This window comes from Musca vetustissima, unplaced genomic scaffold, assembly GCF_032173495.1.
Source record: "Musca vetustissima isolate MV318-11 ecotype Yass unplaced genomic scaffold, APGP_CSIRO_Mvet_v1 utg22339, whole genome shotgun sequence".
NCBI classification, from domain to species: Eukaryota; Metazoa; Arthropoda; class Insecta; order Diptera; family Muscidae; genus Musca; species Musca vetustissima.
In genome coordinates this window covers 102,376-125,070 of record NW_026889368.1, presented here as the reverse complement: position 1 = coordinate 125,070, position 22,695 = coordinate 102,376, and the positions used below count along the sequence as shown (strand labels likewise).

The window sequence follows — 22,695 nt, the reverse complement described above, 5'->3', positions numbered from 1 at the left end:
TTAAATATAAGGTTATAGTTTTCTTTTTGTTCAATACAAATAAGGTTTAAAAACTATTTGTGTTTTGTTTTCAGTTTTAAAATTGAATGGAAATTTATTGGTTTGCATATTTTTGTCAGCTTATCAATTTCCTTTTATTCTGTTTTGCAACTTTTCTTTCTTCATTTTCTTTTGAGTAATTGTTACATCAACTATTATTTTATTTTTGTTAATTTAAAATTCTTTCTTGTGTTTTAATTTTATTTTTTATGTTTTTTTATGGAGGGGGAGGAAAGAAGGTAGTATATTTTTGTTTGAAGGTTATTCATCTCGTCTTTAATTGGTTGCTTAAATTTAATCAATAAATGTTCTTTTTTTTTTGGTATTATTTTTTATTTTGGTAGTTGTCTCTTCAGGGGGAGGGGATGGTTAGTTTCATTCTTTTTTTTATATTTTTGTTGTGTTTTTTTATTTTATAATAATTGTAGACTTATTTTTAAAGTTTAAGTTTTGTTCTTGTTATTTGAATTTGGTTTCGATTCGATTTACTTGCGCTCTCATAGTTGTTTTTTCAGAGATAAATGTCGCTGGGAGTCTTTTTTGTGAGCTAAGACTTAGAAAGGAAATTAGGCACGTCCTTTGCGGGCACCTGCAAGAGAATAAAAGAAAACAGGAAAGAAATAATTAATTTCGAAAATTTTCTTAGAATTGATTGCGCATCATATTGCGGCAACACTTAAGCGCCCAACACACGTCAAACATGTACGTTTGATCGGTGGAAAGCTGATAGACCACAAATGAATCAACAAAACTTTGGTTTTTAAAAAATGAAGATGACCGCGATAGTGACGACGCAAAAAAGACCGATCAGTTTTATTTATTTTAATTTAATTCACACCGATGGAAAGCACATTTTTAACGTGTGTGGCCCGCTTTAACTTTGTGTGCTAGTCTCACACATACATTTACATATTGCCATCCTCTCACCGTGTACATCACTGACCTAAAATAATCTACTCTTTTTACATGTTTTGTAACTTTTTACTCGAAAACCGTTCCTCAACCCACAAAACTGGTAAAACATTGACTCAAATTTAAGAGAGCACAAAACAAAATGGCGTTCTCTTTGAAAACTTTTTACTCGAGAAATTTGGTCGAGTAAAAATTGTAAACAGGAAAGCCTACTTCTGATTGGCTGTACCAGATTTGCATATTTACTAGATTTGCGTTTCCGAACTTTTATAATTATTTTGTACTCTGAGAGCAATTTTGAAATGTTTCCCTATTTAAAAAGTACTGGAACAGACCATACATACATGTGCTACCATCATGATGTTTCGAAGATCTATTTTAACATTTTGCAGAAAGTTCAAAATTATTGATGGAGTTTTAAAATATTTTCTAAAGGACTAACCCAGGAAGCAGATTTTTTTGTTAACATTTTCTAAGGGATTTATAAAATTAGTCTTAAGGAAGAATATTTCTAAGGGAATATAATGGATTTAAGATTATAGGTAACCAGCTTCTATTTTCCGAGTCATAATATGTAAATCTTGTAATTTTTCACACAACTGTGTTGTGAGTATATTAGGAACGCAGAAGGTTCGATGTCGCCATAGGTTAATAGTCATGTTGTTGAGTTATGGCGTGATGAGTTATACCGTGGTTTGCAGATATGGCGGGTGATTTTTTAGATTATATGCCATAAGTCAAATCGAATAAATCGAAGGATCTGGAAGGAGCAAGATGAGGTCAGAATAGCAATCCATCGGCTGAAGAATAATAAAGCAGCATGAGCCGATGGGTTACAATCCGAACTATTCAAGACTAATGGTCAGATGCTGGTAAGGAGCATGCACCAGCTGATTAGTACAATTTGGCTAGAAGAATGCATGCCCAATGATTGGAATCTCAGCACCCTGTGTCCCGAATGAAATCAGTTTTGAAATTCTGAGAAGGATAGTGATGGCCAACAGATGCTGCTATGGTCTAAGTAAGCAGTTTAGAAACAAGGCCACCTCCCGCTAGACCAAACTCACACTTTACAAGACGCTGATACTACCCGTGCTGTTATATGGATCTGAAGCATGAACTTACGCAAGCAGATGAGGCAGCTCTTGGAGAGTTTGAGAGAAAAATTCTCCGATAGATCAATGGGCCGATCTGCGTTGACGGTGAATATTGCCATCGAATGAACCACGAGCTGTACCAGCTATTCTCGGACATCGGCATTGTTAGACGTATTGAGCTGCAGCAACTACGTTGGCTAGGTCATGTTGTGAGAATGGATACAGATGCCCCAGCCCAAAAGACATAGAAGCGAACCAGCTGATGGTTCACGCAGAAGGGGAAGGTCACGAATAAGATGGAAAGATCAAGGGGAAGACAACATTGTCGAACATTGTCTTTAAAATTGGAAAAACTGCACAAAAGACCTATGGAACGAAAGTTCTATTACAAGCGAGTATTTGAACCACACTCCATTTTGGTTAGACACAAGAAATTTTCCTTCGATTCTTATTGTATTCATACAGAACTTCGGTGCTGGTGGGCGCATTTCCGCCTGTGGCTCAGCCACTGTGAGGTAGGCCAATATGCAGGAACTCGCATTAAACTTCTCAAGATACTGTAACCTACAGCAATAGGAACTTCATGAACAATTTCATAGAACTTAGCGTGACATTTACGGACTCTTGTAATACTAAACAATATCAGAAAAGGTAGACCCCTGTAAATATTTTCGAATAACTCCCGCATCCGCATTCTCTTCAGGAGTTAATACATATGCCTTAGAATTAAAAAGTGCCCATTAATATTTTGAGCCGAGCCGACCTTAAATGCAATATTTCGTAAGGATTATTCTATTATAATGCACAGACGGACGGACACACATGTCTAGATCGACTAGTCGAGATGCGACAATGGGTATACTAAAAAGGTCGGACTATGACCAATATTTCGCATCGTTACAAACTCTTGACGCCACATAAAGCTATAATATCCTACATACATAGTTGTGAAGGTTATAATAATTAATTACAACATAATTGGATACCCAAGAACCTCCTTCATATCAGAATAACAGGTAATGAAGTCACCTTTTGTCAACCCAATAACTGCACTAATTAGTTTTTTGTAGCTACTCGCTACATTTATGTTTTTCTCCCTCCCACTCTTGGTTCATTTATTTAGTGCAACAGAAGAAAAACAAGCGGATATCCCTTAATGCAAAAAATGCCTCCATTATTCTTGAATATTTGTATTGTCATCGTTATTCGATCCCATTAATTAACAAATTGCAGTTGCCATTGCAACTTTAATTAGTCAGGGCAGTAACAAAAGAACTCTTTTTTATTTTGGTTCCAAAAGGAATGCTGGTGTACAGTATGACAACGGATGCCCAGGGCAATTCATTGACTGGTAGACTGACTGTCAAAGTAAGAAAACAAAAAAAGAGAAAAACAATAAAGTATTCAATTGTTTTCTAAACAAATTGACTCTTTTGAACACAAATAATGTAGAAAAGTTCAGAAAATCCAATTGGTTGTCGTTCCAAGAAGTTACGATAACAATGATTCTGGGGAAAAAGTATGAAATTTCACAGGAAATTAAGAAAAAAACACTAATTAGTGAGTTATTGTCATGGTGTTGGTTAACATCATTATAATTCATTTCAATGTGTTTGTTATTTTATTTGTGATTCAGAGGCATTTTTGTAATAAAAAAAATTACTAATTTCGCCAAAGATACTGTCATATATATTAGGTTATAGAATTTTGTAAAAATATCATTTTGTTTCTATCATTGCACTCATATTAATAGTTATATATTATTTTTTTCCTCGCAGGTCCTGAAGTTTTCTGTCGGAGGCAAGCTTCTATATATTTTCAATTTTTAAACCAGTGAGCGGAGCAGGCCGACCATACGATACAACTGCTAGGAGCTCTAACTTTCTGCCGATTTTTATTCCGATTAGAGGTCAACAGCATTTCTTCCTTACTCTGATATATTTTCCGAATATTACTAATATTCAGTACAGCCCTTCTAATTACTTGTCCAGATTGCCTTCACGGTGGTTTGTGTTCGACTTTCAAAAAAACACGAAAAATTAAGTTTTTGTTCCAATTCATCACGAAATTATTATCTGATCATCATCGAAAATTATAGCCGTTGTCCTTGACCATACTTGGATCCTCATGGAACAATTAAAAGCGATCAGCGCTATATTTCCGCCTTTTAGTGTGGTAATGGGTTACTAAATAATATATGAATACATAAGCACCTGTACAAATGTAAGTGTAACTCCCACATCCGCCTACATAGGACAATATAATTGGTATCAATTTAAAGGTCAACCACTCTTCTTGGATATACTACAAATTTATCGGGCCTATGTCCTTCTGGAGTAAATATATACGCTCTAGAATACAAATTTTGTAATTTTTCACACAAAAGTAGGGGTCCATTTGACCAGCTAAATATTGACCGATCTGTACAACATGCTTATTCTTTGGCCCAATCCCCTTCTCCCTGTAAAAAAAATGTGATGTTTGGGTCATAGTTGCGGCCTCTGGAACGACCAGAAAATCCGACAAAAATAAAGTTTTTGGTCCATGTCATCCCCTAAATATTAACCGATCTTTACCAAAAACAATAGGGGTCTTCATTGGCCAGAACCCATCCTACATGCAAAATTTCGTGAAGATTGGTCCATAACTGTGGCCTGTATCGTGTTTATTAATTATAATGACCGATATGCATTATTAATTATAATGCATATCGTTAACAGAAAATAAATCTACTTTTTTTGTGGAATTTATGGTTGTTTTCTGAGAGAATTGTGGCTAGTCATAATTAGGAGGGTATGTGCTATTCAGAAAAGTTAATTGGTGGGACTTTTCAACACATTTTCGTAATAAAATTAGAAAAATTAAGGAATATTCGATAATATTTGTTTATTTCTTTAAAGACGTAAAGTAAAGATACCACCACTTTTGACCGAAAACAAATATTGCATTGAGCTATTAATCCGTCGGAAGGACGACAACGTAAAAAACTGTAGTAAAAAGAAGAAATCGCTATATCTAATCCGGGAGCTATATCTAAATCGATTCCGTCAACACTTTACCATAAGTCATTCTATACTTCTTTGGATAGGCTGTACAATATTAAGTGCACCATTTCAGTCAAATCGGACCAAAATATATATTAACGCTATATTTAAATCTGAAGTAATTCTAGAATTAATTTAATTGGCTGTGTAAAATTTCGTCCCAATCGGTCAATCGTCGCGTCATTGGTACACCACTTAAATAACATAGGACGAAAATATATATGGGAGCTATATCTAAATCTAAATGGATTTCGACAAAACTTTACATAAACCATTCTAGACTTAGTTTGGTACGCTGTACAACATTTCACATCAATCGTACAATCGTTGAGTCTTTGGTGAACCATTTGCATGTAAACATTTAAATTCGACTTCTTTAAGGCATAAAAACAAATATATGTTTCAGACGATTTCTTTTTAAGGCCACAAAAAAAAACTTAATGATGCTTAACCCGAAGCATCAGCAGCACTTTAAACAGTAACATTCAAATCGAAAAGAAATCCTACTTAAATTGTATGAAAACGTCGATTTTTTTTTATTTAAAGACATCTGGGACTTTTCAGCCTTAGCCTTGTGATTTCCAATCATGCATATCAATAGATGGCGCTATTCAAATGTCATTGCCAGTGTTGTCGTGCTACATTAAAATTATGGACTAATTTGGAAATATTGCATTTTTATACCCTACACAACTATGTTGTCAGGGTATCATAGCTTTGTGCAGCGCCAACTACAAACTGTTGGCGCTGCACAAAGCTATGATATTGGTCATAGACCCACCTTTAAGTATACCGATCGTCATATCTCGACTGCTGAGTCGATATAGACATGTGAGTCGATATAGAAATGTGTGTCCGTCCGTCTGTCCATTATAATTTGTAAACACGATACAATCTTCACGAAATTTTGCATGTAGGAAGGGTTCTGTCCAAGGACGACCCCTATTGTTTTTGGAAAAGATCGCTTAATATTTAGGGGATGAAATGGACCAAAAACTTTATTTTTGTCTGATTTTCTGGTCGCTCCAGAGGCCGCAATTATGGTCCAAACATCGCGACGTTTTTCATGGAGAAAGGGATCGGGTTAAATAATAAGCATGCCTGTTTTGATAAAGATCGGTCAATATTTGGCGGGTAGAATGGACCGATACTTTTGTGCGAATAGTTACAAAAATTGTAATCTATAGCATATATATTTACTCCTGAAGGACATAGACCCGAGAAATTGATAGTATATCCAAGAGGAGTTGTTGGCCTTTAAATTGATACCAGGTATATTGTCGTATGTGCTCGGATATGAGAGTTACACTTAAATATTTACAGATGCTTACGAATTCAGTTATTATTCAGTAACCCATTACCGCACTGTAGGGCGGAAATATAGCGTTGATCGCTTTGAAAATGTCCATGAAGTTCCGGTTATGGTCAAGGACAACGCCTATAATTTGTGGTGATGATCAGATAATAATTTTGGGATGAAGTGGACCGAAACTTGTTTTTATTGTGTTTTTTTCAATTCATTCTATATGCCACAATTATAAGCCGAATATTACACTGGAAAATGAATCTGGCAAAATAATTTGATGGGCTTTTGTAATGATCTGTCACTATTCAGCGTGTTAAGTCAACCAAGACCTTTCTGTGTAAAATGAAAGAAAATTGGATATTATGATATAAAACATAATTCGAATAAATGTCATGGCAAGAAATAGGAGCTATTGATCTCTAATCGGTTAAGAGGGTGCAAATATCGCGAAATATTGACCATTCTTGGAATATAGATCTGAAGAAAGTTAGAGTTCAGTGGTATTTGTGTAGGGTATCATATGGTCGGCCCCGTCCGACTATACTGCTCCGCTCACTGGTTAAACATATCTTTAGGCGCTTATAGAAATAAAGTTACCTTTAAGGAGACGTTTCACTCATTCTGCCATTTCTAAACAGTCATTTAACATTAAAGCCACCATTAAAAAAAAGAAAACAGTGTCAACAGTTGTTATAGGCATTCGGGGACTTCCTTAATTTCCTATTGATATCCTGGCAATTTTCAGTAACATTTACCAGGATTTATTTATACAGAAATGGCATATTCAATTTTTGGCGTAGTGGTCTTGAAAAGATGTTCTAGTCGCTCTAAAGGCCACATTTATAAGCCGAAGACAACAAAGTTTCCACAGCGATTATGTGAATCATGTAATTGGAATGGCTGCTTCGATAATGATTGGCCAATATTTACCGGATGAAATGAACTGGTGTAGGAGCTGTTGACCTTTAAACTAAAAATCAATTCTATGAATGGAAGTGGTCCTATATGGGAGAAATTTTTAATTAAAATGCAGGCCGCAGTTATGGACCAATTGACATGAATTTAGGTAGGATTGGAGCCGTCGCTCTAGAATTCACAATTATAACCTGAATAAATATTAAATGCGGAAAGGGATCTTACCCAAAAAAGAGTATGGCGGTTTCGAAGAAAATCGGTTAACATGGTCCAAATGTAAATATAATTTTTAGCGTACTGGTTGCCAATGTAACATCTTCATTATAACATTAACATTTTTTATTACAATCTAAAAAAATGTAATTTCTCATTTCAGGTAATCTAAACAGATTATGGCATTCGAGAATACCAACGGTTGTTATAACTCATCACTGATTTTTATAGCAAATCCTGTTTTCAATTTGCAGAGGAAGGAGTAAATTAAAATACCCAACTATCATTATCTCCTGTGTCCATGGTAATAATTAATTTCCTTAATTTACCAACATCCTGCGTGGGTTTTTGCGCTCAACAATTCTGTTTTCTCCCGCCATTCCGTTGACACTATAAGGTAATATCATTCTTAACGTAATTAACTGCTTAAGCTTATTACTGGCCAGATATGCCAATGACTGGATGGAAAGAAGCCAGGCAAACAGACAGACAGGCTGACATATCATTGTCATTCACTGGGTAACTCAACTCACTCACTCACTTATTCACTCACCTTTATCTTTATTTTTACGCTGTTCCTTGGCAGTCTTATCCTTGGATTTGCCTGGTTTGCAGTTCTTCTTGATGACACGTGTTGCTTCGCACGATGGATCGCTTGTTGCTTTCAATTTGTCGGCGCGTGTCATTTGACCGGTGGCACATTCGGACCAGGAGCCCTTTTCATAGCGGCATGCTGTAATAGGAGATATACAGATAGAAAGAGAGAGTGAGAGGAGGGAGAGAAAAAATAAATTAAATGTTACAATTAATATTAGAATAATACAATTAGATAGTCAAGTTTAATGTGGGTATTAGTTTCTGCTGCATTGTCCCTAATGATAAAAATCCGGTTGGTGTTGTAGTAGGAGTACGTATACACACATACAGACAAACATACCATGACATTAAAAGTTAAATGGCACAAACAAAAGGGCGAACACAAAAAAAACCCTATTCACAAACAGTTGATTAAAAATGACAGGATTACCAGGGATTAGAGCTGCCCGCGGCAAGTGATGCTGATATTGCCACACGGGCATATTCAATTATTACTCTATTACTGTGTGACACTTGGATATTTTTTTATGGCATTACCAAGAGGATTATACGACCAAGTTTTTAATTAATTTCTGTGATTTTAAGATTTTTTCTACTTTATTATTATTAAATTTCACATTATTTTTTAATAAAAAAATGGGGAATTTTGGAAAAATTTGGGTAATGTATATAGAGATTTATTCTCATCATCGAAGCAGGTCCTGATTGAACTGGATCTACATTTTGCTGAAAAAAAAAACTAAATTAATCCTGCAAAATCAAAACCCATTGGAGCAATGTACACGGCTCAAAACAATAGTAAGAATTGACAGATCCAATGCGGATATATCTAAGATTGAAGAATGAAAATACCAACGTATGAAAATACTTAACCATTTTCGGTCCATGACTAAAAAATGTACTGTGTGCCAAGGATATATCTACATCTTAACCGATTTTCACGAAACTTGGCAGACACCATTCTAGGCTCTATTCAGTCAATGGTGCACCATTGACATAAAATCGGACGAAACTATATATGGGACGGACAGGCGGACATGCGTAAATCGACTCAGAAAGTGATTCTATGCATATTCTCAAAAGGAACCATGGTCTATCTCGATACCTTTTGCCTGTTACAAACATATGCACAAAGACATAATACAGTGTGGTGAAGGGTATAAAACCTGGAAGGAGACAAAACATATTTCAGACCAAAATATCGGAAGAGGGGCTAAAATCCCAAATTTCAACTTTTATAGACATAGGCATGTCGTCAAGTCCGATCTAAAACCCATCGTTACGTTTATATGGGGTATGAGGCATTGAAGACTGTATACAATTCCTTTGTACGTTCGGTTCGGCTCAAAAAATACCCCTATTGTTTTTAGTAAAGATCGGTTAAAGTTATGGGAATGAAATGGAAAATGTTAATTTTGTCTTCAATAATGACCCGAATATTACGAAATTTTACACGGATAAATGCATCTAACAGTATATACAAGAGGAGTGGTTGACTTCCAAAATAATACAAATTATACTGTTCTATATACTCGGAATATACACGGATATGGAATATATACGAAAATATATTTGCAGGGGTCTACCTATTCTGACACTGTTTAGGACGTAAATGTGGCGACATGAAACAGTTCATTCAGTTCCAGTTGTTTACAATATGAATCGTAGAAATATTTCTGACAAACTAATAGAACATCCTTTATGCTTTGAATTTTTATAACCTACACAACTATGTTGTTAGGATATTATAGCTTTGTGCAGCCCCAAAAGTTTGTAACGCCGCGAAATAAATATTAAGTATACCGATCGTCATATCTCGACTAGCTGAGTCGATCCGTCTGTCCATTATAATTTGTAAACACGATACAGGCCACAGTTATGGACCAATCTTCACGAAATTTTGCATGTAGGATGGGTTCTGGCCAATGAAGACCCCTATTGTTTTTGGAAAAGATCGGTTAATTTTTAGGGGATGAAATGGACCAAAAACTTTATTTTTGTTGGTTTTTCTGGTCGCTCCAGGGACCGCAATTATGGCCCAAACACCGCTATTTTTTGCATGGAGAAGGGGAATAAGCATGCCTGTTTTGATAAAGATCGGTCAATATTTAGCGGGTCAAATGGACCCTGACTTGTGTGTGAAAAATTACAAAATTTGTATTCTATAGCGTATATATTTCCCCATGAAGAACAAAGACCCGAGAAGTTGATAGCACATCCAAGACGAATGGTTGACCTTTAAATTGATACCAATTATATGGTCGTATGTACTCAGATGTGTGAGTTACACTTAAATATTTACAGGTGCTTACGTACTGATATATTATTTAGTAACCTATTACCACACTGGAGGGTGGAAATATAGAGCTGATCGCTATGAAATGTTCCATGAGGTTCCAGTAGTGGTCAAGGACAACGACTATAATTTTCGGTGATGATCGATAATAATTTTGGGATGAAGTGGACCGAAAACTTTTTTTTCGAGTCGATCTATAGGCCACAATTATAAACCGAACATCACAACACAACCCACGGTCAAGGGAATCTGGACAAGTAATTAGAAGTACTGTGCTGAATATTAGTAATATTCGGAAAATATGTCCGTGTAAGGAAGAGGTGCTATTGACCTCTAATCGGGCAAGAGGGTGCAACTATAACGAAATTTTGTCAGGCTCAGAATAAAAATCCGCAGAAATTTAGATTTCCGTGATAGTTGTGTAGGGCATCGTATGGTCGGCCCCGTCCGACTATACTGCTCCGCTCACTGGTTTGAAATATTTTAGCTCATTTGAAAGTTATTGTAATTTTACCAATACCTTGATATTTTTTTTTTGTGCTACGTGCTATTGCTGCTTGGAGTCTCACTCAACATGTTATCAAATGTTAACTCTAATTATATTTTGACTATTTAAAATGTATTCTTAAGGAACCAACAAAACAAACTTTGGCTGCCAATACTTGCCACTTTTAAATGTGTCCCAAATCCTCAAAATATCGAAATATGGGGAAATGGGGGCTGCCAAAAAGTTTGGATTTATATTGATAATTTTTAGCAGGATGATTTTATACTCAATTAGAATCCAACGTACCAAAACGGTGTTCAAAATCCTCAAGATGCCGAAATGAAGGAGTACTGTTTAAGGTACCCTTAAAGCTTGAAGAAATATTAATATTTTTGGCAGGGTAGTTATAGATAACACAAAATGCCAAACTACAATCAATTAGCTTTAAAAATATGTCCACAATACCTCAAATACCGAAAATCGGGGGATCATTAGCAAAACATAATTCAATCTATTCCATAATCGGCCCACTCTTCGCACGGGAAAAGGCTGAATTTGAAAATTCAGCAACATATTTTAAATGCTTCAGAAGTTATTAATTTAATGCTGCTAAATTAATGATTTCGATTTAACGAGTATCAAGGATACCTTCAATAGTTTTCAATTTAAATACAGATCCCCATACACAATTTCATGCAAATGGTGCATCGCAGATCCTATGGGGAGGTGCATGGAACCCAACTAAATTTTTACATGTACTATATAAGAATAGACCCCATTATTTATAAGTGAATATGCAACTATTATTTTTACACATACCGCATAAGCAATTTACATAAAGATACGTACTCGTATAAATGTAGTTACATATATGAAAAAAAATATTCTCCCCCATTTTCCAATTTTCATGAAAAACATAAAACATGACAAATTTTGTTAATTTTCTTTCTGGCATTTTATGGCTTAACAAGTAATCAATGTGGCATTCGTTCGCTCGCTCGAGTATGTACGTGTGTAAGGATTGAGTTTTCTGGCATTTACATATTTGCTCATATTTGCAAATGTAATAAAAGTTTAAACATTCCAACGTTTAGCCTTGTAAATTTCTGGGGTTCTTCCCATTTCATGCTTATCGATGACTTCCGTTTCTGGTTTCGAACGTTATTGTCGTTACGACAGTGACAACGGCAACGATGTCGGCTACTGATATCATTCAAATAGTTTCTGTTGAACAATGACATTTTTCGTTGTTATTGTTCTCGTAAAGCCAATTTGCATTTAACAAGTTTTTTTTTTTTTTTTGGCTTTTCACAATTTCAATACGACGACTGATTGCAAACAATGAAAAAATGATAATCCCCGTAATGTTTTTCAATATAATGTCATGACACATACATCTACAGAGGCACACACTCATATGCATGTATAGAGAGAAATTTATAGTAAATGGAGAAACAATATAGGAAACGGAAAAATGTCTACGAAAAAAAAAGAACATCATCCATTGTTCGTGTATTGCCTTGCAGATAGACACGTTTATTTCAATATTATTCTGAAACGTTTTGAACTGATGAAGAAATTCTTTTAACTTCTTTTTCTCCATTTGTTGATATTTAAAATTGTTGTACAAAACATTGCTCAAGGAACAGTGTGATGTGACCAAATTTTCCAAAAGTAATTCTAAAGTGAACAGGTTCCACCCATATCAAAATTTTAAGCGTTCGGATATAAAATGTGTACTTTGTGTGGCTTCAGTATAAATCGGGTGAAATATATATACGAAAGCTATATGAATATCTTAACCGATTCCTCGCAAATTTTGTACATGTGTGCGAAATTTGAAAGGTCTGGCTGCTTCCAGTGTTTTGCTGCCCCACACAAACCTGTCATTGGGCCCGTAGCGGGCTGGCACGAAATTTTGTACAGTTGGTCTCCAGACATTATCTTAAGTTTATCGATAAGCACTCGCTTCATCTGTTTATAGATTCCCTCTGTAGCCTGTCGGTACTACTGGTATTTTATAAAGATGATCACTATAACACACTCATAATGGTCCTATCAAAAGATTTAATGTCTTCAAAAAATACTCTATTCTAGTCTTCTATAAAGTAGCTATTCTGATTTAGATCTCCTGGTCTTCTATAAAGATCTTTCATATAGAAACCATAGTGACCATGTATGAAGAAATCCCCTTCTATAAAGAAACCCTAGTGGCCGTCAAAAATTTGTGTATCTGGTCTCCAGGCATTTCCTATGGTTTTCGGTACAAAATATATAAATGTAGCCCTACTAGACTACCATAAAAAAGTCCAACAATGACCTTGAGCTCATCTCAGATGTATAATCTCCACTGTGACGAAGATCCTGAATTCTTCTATGAAGAATACCCTTAGATTGTCTATGATGAGCAGTGTTGCCAAAACTTCGTCATTAAAAAATGCTAGAAAGTGCTAAAAAAATTTAGAAAAGTGCCAAATAAAAACGCTAAAAACTTTATAGAAAGAATTTCGCTTATAGCTAATGTGAATCGGAATTTCTTAAAATTTGCTTGCAAAACCTGGAAATATTCATAATCAGAATTAATTCTATTATTCATAAATTCTATGTCGATATAGCCATGTATATATAGCTCGCAATATTGAAGACAGATCTTTGAAATCCTGCACATTGCTAATAATCCTAGGATTGTATTGAGACTGGATATATGTGTCCTTTTTAGGGTAGCCCCAACCTTACTTAGCTGGCTTGTTACAGAACGGTTGTTCCATAAGTCGAGCTTAAAAAAGATTTCCAAGCGCGTCGGTCTTGTGCGCAAGTCCACCAATTTAGAAGAACACGTTCCAAGATGTTGTTTTCTACTTGGTCCTTCTATCTAATTCGTGGCCTTCCCCTTTACGGGAACCATCAGTAGGCTCGTTTTTATATGCCTCTTGAGCTTGGGCATTTTCACACTCAACATGGCCTAGCCACCGTAGTCGCTGCAACTCAATACGACTGACTATGTCGATGTCCGCGTATAAATTGTAAAGCTCGTGGTTCATTCGACGCCGATATTCACCGTTCGGAGAATTTTTCTCTCAAACACCCCCAGAGCTGCCTCATCTGCTTGCGCAAGTACCCATGCTTCTGATCCATATAATAGCACGGGTAGTATCAGCGTCTTGTAAAGTGTGAGTTTGGTCTGGCGGGAAGTGGCCTTGTTTCTAAACTGCCAGACCCACTTTGGCAGACTCCTTTTCAATTTGTTCAAAGGTGGCTGTTACCGCTCGCAATGTTCGACCCATTATATCGATGTCATCGGCGTAGGCGAGTAACATGTGTTGTTCGGTTGGTAGCCCCAACAGAATTAGCTATAATATGATATTTTGGATTTTTATTGGAAACAAGTAAAAAAAGTGTCAGTCGGTGTTTTCGACAGATATATACACCCAGCCTATGATTTGCGGAGGTATTCGGAATTACACACAGATTTTATTAATAGCTTTATATAAGAAATATGTTTTCATCAAAGAGGTTTCAGATTTAATCTTGATAAAATTTTATAACCTACTGGGTCCAATCTTCGGAATTGATATAGGGTTGGTATATATAATATACCAATGCCTGATATTGCATTTTTCACCATTCGTGGGGGAAGTACCAGAAGGAGTGGACCACTGGGAACCGTCTTTGGAAATAATCTAGTCTTCGTAAAAATAATGGGTTGTGCAAAGTTTGGTTCATATCGGACATTCTCTTCGCCTGATATTGGATTCACAAATATTGAAAATTTTGACCATTTGTGGGGGAGGTACCAGAAGGAGTGGGTCAATGGGTCCCATCTTCATATCTAATCTAGGCTTGGTAAAGATAATATGTTGTGGAAGGTTTGGTTCAAATCGGACATTCCATTCGCCTGATATTGGATTTGAAAATATTGAAAATGTTGACCCTCTGTGGCGGAGGTACCAGAAGGAGTGGGTCAATGGGTCCCATCTTCATACTTAATCTAGGCTTGGTAAAGATAATTGGTTGTACAATGTTTCGTTAAAATCGGATGGTCAGTTTGTATGTTATTATAAAAATAATTTTAGCATAATTTTGATCATCTTATGGCGAAGGTACCAGAAGGAGTGGACCATCGTCGAACGAAAACAAGAAATATTAAGTGTCTAGTTTGGATGAAATCGATTATTCTCTACGGATTTGGTCTAAAGAAACATGGGGTCTAAAACCAATATTTCGATGAGGCACATTTTCATCGAATCAAAGTCTCATTAGCCATAAGGCTGAGGTTATAAAAAATCTGCCTACCAAACATTATCAATATGGGCCCACGTTTTGTTATATAGCAGTACCTCAATAATTATTATTTTCGGTATTTTGAGGGGTTTAGCCGTATTCTCTGGGCTCTGTTAGAGTAGAAAATATGTATGCGGACAATTTCTATGTTTGATCATATACTCCATACAAAATTTCCGTCTTATTCGCACACTTTTAAAGTTTTAAAACCACTTCTGCACCGAAGTGGCTGTAATTTAAAAAATATATTTGGCGAAATTTTTCCCATATAAAGTGGGACGTGACCCATTTTTGGTACTATGAAGTGGGTATAATTTGACATTCCCGAAAGTTTATAATTTTAGTTCATGATAGTTTTTTGTTTTTTTGGTAGTGTTGGCGGTTTATTTGGGATACCACTTGTATTTTGTTTCATTTTCCAAAATAAACAACCTAATACCAGACAATATCACTATCAACATATGGGTTCGGTACCCCATGTTTAAAAAAAAAAAATTAATAAACACCACCTGGTGCTGGGTGGTGTTTAACATGGCGTTTATAACAAGTTATTCACAAATTTACTGACACTTCTTAAACATTAAAAATAAAGCTCATAGCGTGAAACATAAAAAAAAATCTTTTTTTTAAGTGATTATTTATACTCTTTCGAGTCGAGCTTCATGATCTGAATTTTGCAATGAATTCCAAAACGGTTGCGCAAAAACATGTGTATACCATGGAAGCAATTGTAGGTGTGTGGATTAATTATCCATCGCTACAACAAAAATCTGCTTTGAAAAGGAATGTTCCTAGAATGAAGACAAATGTCGAACTTTGACAAAATTGAATTTAATTCGCATATGCAAGTTTCGCATCAGGGCGGAATAAATACAAGTTATCAACGTACGACCTTTGTAAAGCCACATAGCCCAATATGCCTGATGAGCCGCTTAACCAACGGCGAAACGCGTCGCATAATGGTGGGTACGTAGGTTCTTCTCCTGGCTTTCCTTTTCATTGCAAAATTCAGATCATCAAGCTCGACTCGAAAGAGTATAAATAATCACTTAAATCACTTTCAAATGATCACAAAAATTCAAATAACAAAAAAAAAAAAAAAATCAATAGGTCTATATGGAATCGAAAAGCGACAAATTTTTTGGTATAAAACCAAATATACGGTTTTAAAAATATCCAGAAAAAAATGCTCAAAAAGATGCTAGGTGCTAGATCAAATTTTTTTTGTGCTAAACGAGATTAGATTTCTAAATTGGCAACACTGATGATGAGATACACTTCAGATTATCAATAAAGATTTCCTTCAACTCGTATATAGACTCAACTTTTAGGGTGGAGACTCCATATAGCTTGGCTATAAAGATTACTTGAAACACGTCTATAAATACTTTATCAGCACTTCTGTATACTCTCCCTTAATCTCTTTTATATAGACAACTTTTCTTCAGCTCCTCCTGAGAGTTATACTCTCATTAGCTATTCAGGGGTTTGCTTCTGCTGTCTACAAGGTTTCACGTCGTCTATAGAGACACAGATTATGTAAATAAACTCCGTTTAGCTCGCTAACGGAGACTACCGCGAAATATTGGTCCTAGACCCACCTTTAAGTATACCGATCGTCATATCTCGACTAGCTGAGTCGATCTAGAATGTGTGTCCGTCCGTCTGTCCATTATAATTTGTAAACACGATACAGGCCACAGTTATGGACCAATCTTCACGAAATTTTGCATGTAGGATGGGTCCTGGCCAATGAAGACCCCTATTGTTTATGGGAAAGATCGGTTAATATTCAGGGGATGAAATGGACCGAATACTATTTTTTTCTGTTTTTCTAGTCGCTCCAGAGGCCGCAATAATGGCCCGAACATCGTGAAATTTTGCATGGAGATCCCCTTCTCCATACAAAATTTCAAAGAATAAGCATGCCTTTTTTGGTAAAGATCGGTCAATATTTAGCGGGTCAAATAGACCCTGACTTTTGTGTGAAAAATTACAAAATTTGTATTCTATAGCATATATATTTACCACTGAAGGACATAGACCCAAGAAGTTGATATTATATTCAAGAGGAGTGGTTGACCTTTAAATTAAGACCAATTATATTGTTGTATGTGCTCGGATGTGGGAGTTACACCTAAATATTTACAGGTATTTCCGTATTCGTATATTATTTAGTAACCCATTATCACTCTAGAGAGCGGAACTATAGCGCTAATCGCTTTGAAATGTTCCATGAGGTTCCAGGTGTGGTCAAGGACAACGCATATAATTTTCGATGATGATCAGATAATAATTTTGGAATGAAGTGGGCCGAAAACTTAATTTTTTGTGTTATTTTCGAGTCGATCTGTAGACCACAAATGAAAGCCGAACATCACAACACAATCCACGGTGAAGAGAATCTGGACAATAGCTGTAGTGAATACTCGTAATATTCAGAAAATATGTCAGTGGGAGGAAGAGGTGCTGTTTACCTCTAATCGGGCAAGAGGTTGCAAATATCACGAAATATTGCCCAGGCTCAGAATAAAAATCTGCAGAAAGTTGGTTCTGTGGTAGTTGTGTAGGGTATCGTATGCTCGGCCCCGCCCGACTATACTGCTCCGCTCACTGGTTTGTGTATATGTTTATAACTTACTGAAGGAAAATAGAGAGACCAATAGTTACTTTTGAGGATATGTATAAATGAGGATATCGCATTTGTGATGCGAATAGAAATTTTGACACAATAATGAACTCTATAGAAATTGGTAAAATCTCAACCGATTTGATGTAAGTGGTGCACCAAGGACCCTGCGGAAGGAAGCCGTGCATTAGATAGATATAACCCCAAATAAATGTTCTTTTTTTCAATTAGCACGCAATTTTGAATATATTGAGTTAATCTGGCTTTCATGGATTTTATATAATTGAACCAACAACGAATCGTTTGTTCGAATGACTTGAATTTTCATGAGGGTGATCAAATGGACCCAATATATTATTTTCACTGTTTTTCTAGTGTCTCTACCAACCGCAATTATAATCTCAGCATCACGAAATGTTAATGCTACTGAGATCAACATCCAACAACTTCTTCTTAGGATTCTGCATATACAATATTTCTAATACAACCAAAAAATATTTAAATAGTTGCCTTTGCAAAATAAAAATAGAAACCTCCACTTCCCCACCCATATTTTTCCAAATTGAATACAAAGTAGTTTTGTATGGTGGAATAAAGTGAAATTACGAAACCAAAGCACGTTTTCAACTAAATTTAGTTTCTATACAGTAAATACAAATTTCTATAAACGCTGAAGAACAAATTCAATTTGTTCGTGTTGTTGCTGTGCTGTACTATACACACCTTGTAGAGGTAAACTACCGGAAGCTGTTGTGTTGTGAAGCATCAATGGTTAGCTGTCAGGTTGTAGTTGGCCATGGAACATTTTTTTTGCTACGCTTCAACATCCTTTCATAAGTATGGTTTAACCACAGGATAATAACAATTTGTAAGTAAAATTGTTAACGTGCTGCTGCAGGCAAAGGCGTTGCCAGAAAATTACTGGCTAACAATTTGTAACTATTACTGGCATTGACTGCAGACAGTGGATCGAGGAGGGTAAGGTGTAAATTTTCATTTGTAAGATTTTAGAACAAGTAAATGTGACTTGAAGAGCTTTTGGTTACTTTCAGAGAAGAGTTATAGGTATTTTTAATAAAAAGGTTATAGGTATTCTTCATAGAAAATCTTCTAGATATTCTTAACTGAAGATCTGAAGTTTCCTTCTTCAAGGTATTGTTTTCTTCGTAGGAAATCCACAGGTATTCTTGTTTACATTATAACTGAAAATCTTCTTCCTGATAGAAGAACTGATGGTATTCTTCATAGAAGAGCTGAAGTTATTCTTTATGGAAGGGCTAAAGATATTCTTCATGGAAGAGATTTAGGCCTTCTTTATGTAATGACGTAAGGTCTTCTTTATGAAAGAGCTCAAAGCATTATTAATAGGAGTTCTGAAGGCCTTCTTCTCCATAGAAGAGCGAAAGGTCTTCTTCTCCTTCATAGAAGAGCTGAAGGTCTTATCTATAAAAGAGCTTAAGGACTCTTTCTTGGTAGCAGAATCTGTCGGTCTTCTTTATAGGAAATCAATAGGGCTTCATTAAAAAAGTTCAGTAGGGCTTCTTTATAGGTGGCCAGTAAGGTTTCCTTGTGTAAGGCCAGCGTATCTATTTTATAGTAGGAGAGTAAGATTTTTTATATGTGGTCAGAAGAGTTGAAGGTCTGCTTTTTCATAGAAGAACTGAAGAGCTGAATGTCTCTTTCTTGTTAGAAGAAGCTTCCGGTCTTTTTTATATAAGGTCAGTAGAACTTCGTTATAGGAGGTCAGTGGGGCTTCTTTGTATGAGGTTAGTAGTATTTCTTTATAGAAACCCAGTAGGGCTCTTTGTAGGAGGCCAGATTGCCTACATCATAGTAAGATTGTAACATTATATGTTGTTAGAGGAATTTCTTTATAGGACCTTTTGTAGGAGATCATCTGTGGTATACTTTGCTGAGGCCCACGAGCTGCTCTATAAATTAGATAAAAAAATATATTATCGGTATATATACTCTATATAAAATCTACATGCTGCAAAATGAAAGAAAGGAAATGGAATTATATAGTTTTAATTGGACAGCATGAACAATGGTGTACCAGGACACACACACAAAACAGAGGAAAAACGCCTTTTATCCTTGTAACATAATAAAAATGATGACTTTTAATGGAACAAAATGGCTGCCAACGGCCACTTTTATGACCACCTCTTCACAATACACAAGCAAAGGCTAAAAGAACAAACTACAACGTTCACATAGAAGAAAGGAATGGAATTCTTGGTACTGACGAGCTGTGCAGAGAATACAGTAAAGCAAATGTGTCGGAAGTAAACTATAATATACTTAAATGTTATTATATGTAATTGTTATGCTCGCTTTACAGTATGGTCCTACAAAATTATTTCTGTTCCAAAAAATTAAATAAAAAAGCTGCAGAAGGTCTACTATGGCCTTGATAAGATTTGGCACACCAATCTACAACTGGGTGTGAACAAAAAAAAATATTTTAATGATTTAAATTATTCGCAAGAAATAGGATTCTTTTAATTGTTTCGCTTGCCGGATGCAGCGGATGTTCGAACAATTATATATATTTTTTTCTGAATAACTCCTTAAGAATATCAATACTGGCTTACAGAAATCTTGAAATTTTTGGCGAAGGTCACTCTTAGTCCAAAGGTGTCAGATAAGGCTGGGTTTTTGGAAATTAGCAGGGTTTAAAATGCTATCGCCAAAATAGCAAAAACACAGAAAATTGGCGCACTGCTAACTAAATTCATCCTCAAACTATGCAGCACAGCCAAGCACAACTGCAACAAATAGCAATACATTACGAATAATTTTAGCAAGCAAAACTAAAGCTTCTTGATCTTGTCAGCAGCTACAAAATAGCAATGAACAACTACAACATAATTGTCAACGCGACTAACAACCAAAGCTTACAATGAAGACTAAGCACCTTGACTGTGGCTGCTTAGCAAGATTTTTAGCAAACAAAACCCGAGCATTTTTCGAGTTCAGTGTTGCCCATTGAAATTTTATAAATTAAATGAGATAATTAAAAATGGCGATTATGATAATTTCATTTTTTCGAACAAAGACAATTAGTAATACTTGCTAAAGAGTTTAATTTAATATATTATTTAGTTTTTAGTACTATTATTGACAGTTTTAATTGCGATTTGACAAGCTTAAATTAAATAAAAACGCACAAAATGAAATGCCGTTTTTCTAATTCTGCGTTGGCAACACACAAACATAAAAACAACCCTCGGCTGATTATTCGTCGGCAGCGAAATATGAATATGTAGTCGTACTGCCGATTAGTCATAACAAAAAAAGCTCACATGTGCAATACGTGCTTAGCACGGATGCTACGAACTAAAAAAGCTAGCCGTTTGCTGATTTAGTCATAATGTCAATATTTTTTAGCAGTAGCTCTGTAAGACTAATGCTAATATTTTTTGATGCTACATTTTAAACCCTGGAAATTAGTACTAGTACTGCACGAAAAGTATTAAATATGGTAATATTTTGATTTGGCGAACCTGTGGAGCTAGAACTGTGAAATATGTGAAATTCGATTGAAAGTCACTGATGGAGTGTAGGATAGATGTACCAATAGGTTTTTGCAAATTCGATCTATATGTATCCGAATAGTACTAAAATGTACAAAATTTGTTATAATTTCGTAGCCTGTGAACGGATGGAGCAAAAAAATTGTAATGCGAGTTGAAAATTAGGGTCGATATTAGTAAAAGTACTAAACGGTACTAAATTTGGTACAATTTAATTTTGCAGGAACGGATGGAACTGGAATCCGGAAATTTCAAATTAATATTACCGTCGAAGAGTAGGACTGGGATATGTAGGTAGTTTTCGATATTTGTACATATCAGTAGAATAGTACTAAAATGTACTATATTTGGTAGAACAGATTTGGAAAAATCGATAGAGCTGAAACACTGCAATTTGGACATAAGATTACTATTGGAGTGTAAGATTGGGGTATGGATGTAGTTTTGGAAATTCATACTTATGGGTACTAAATTTTGTAAAATTTGAATTTTGGGTAGAGTTGTACAGTTCACGAACGAACTAGTTCAAATGAACGATTCACTTAAAAGACCGATAGAACTAGGTCTTACAAATTCGTTCTTTTTAGTTCATTAAATGAACGAACTGGAACAGTCGTACCTTTTAGTTTAGATGTGAGCGTTTTACTGACTTAGTTCGATTTGGTCTAAATGGAAGCGACACCGATCGAGTTTTATTTTGCATGTGATATTACAGCGCTCCCATTTAGTAAACACTAATAAAAATATATATGTTGGCAAGTAATTTTTCAATTATTCTAAAACTTTTCTTTAAAAATCTAAAAAAAGTGTTCCAAACAATATGTGGACCTATTGTTTGGAACATTTTTTTATTCCACGCCATATAAGTTCATCAAATCTTTTGAAACATTTATTTAAAAATTCACACCTTATAGGTCCATAAACTGTTCTTATTTTTTTTTTAATTTTAAATTTTAGAACTCAAACTATCAACTGAACGAATCGGAGAACGATGAACTATTAAAAGAATGACCGAAGTAAAACGACAGTTGAATAAAAGAGCTTTTGGGAGATCTGTGGAATTGGGATATGTAGAATTGGGATACTGCCCGATAGGACTGAAATCGGGAAATGAGATTTCGATTGGATGTTTGATATTAGGTTGGGGAAAAAGAAAAGGTCGTCGAAAATGCGATAAAATCGGAGAAATGATCGGAATTGACCGGCATGTTAGCAGCCGTAACATCGTCCAGGAGCTAAAAATTTACCATAAAACTGTTTTAAATCATTTACACAAAGCTGCATTCAAAAATAAGCTCGATGTTTGGGTGCCACACCAATTAACAGAAAAAATAGGATGG

General features: G+C 35.4%; 1 protein-coding gene across 1 annotated transcript in view; it reads right to left on the bottom strand.

Moving 5' to 3' along the window:
• Positions 1-502: 502 nt before the first annotated feature.
• LOC133337081 (uncharacterized) overlaps positions 503-22,695 on the bottom strand; it is a 28,278-nt gene continuing 6,085 nt past the window's right edge. The window contains exons 3-4 of the mRNA XM_061545347.1: positions 8,080-8,259; positions 503-628 (exon numbers count right to left, since the gene is read on the bottom strand). Of these exons, the coding sequence (XP_061401331.1) occupies positions 606-628; positions 8,080-8,259 (203 nt within the window). The 3' untranslated portion in view covers positions 503-605. The remainder of the gene's footprint in view (positions 629-8,079; positions 8,260-22,695) is intronic.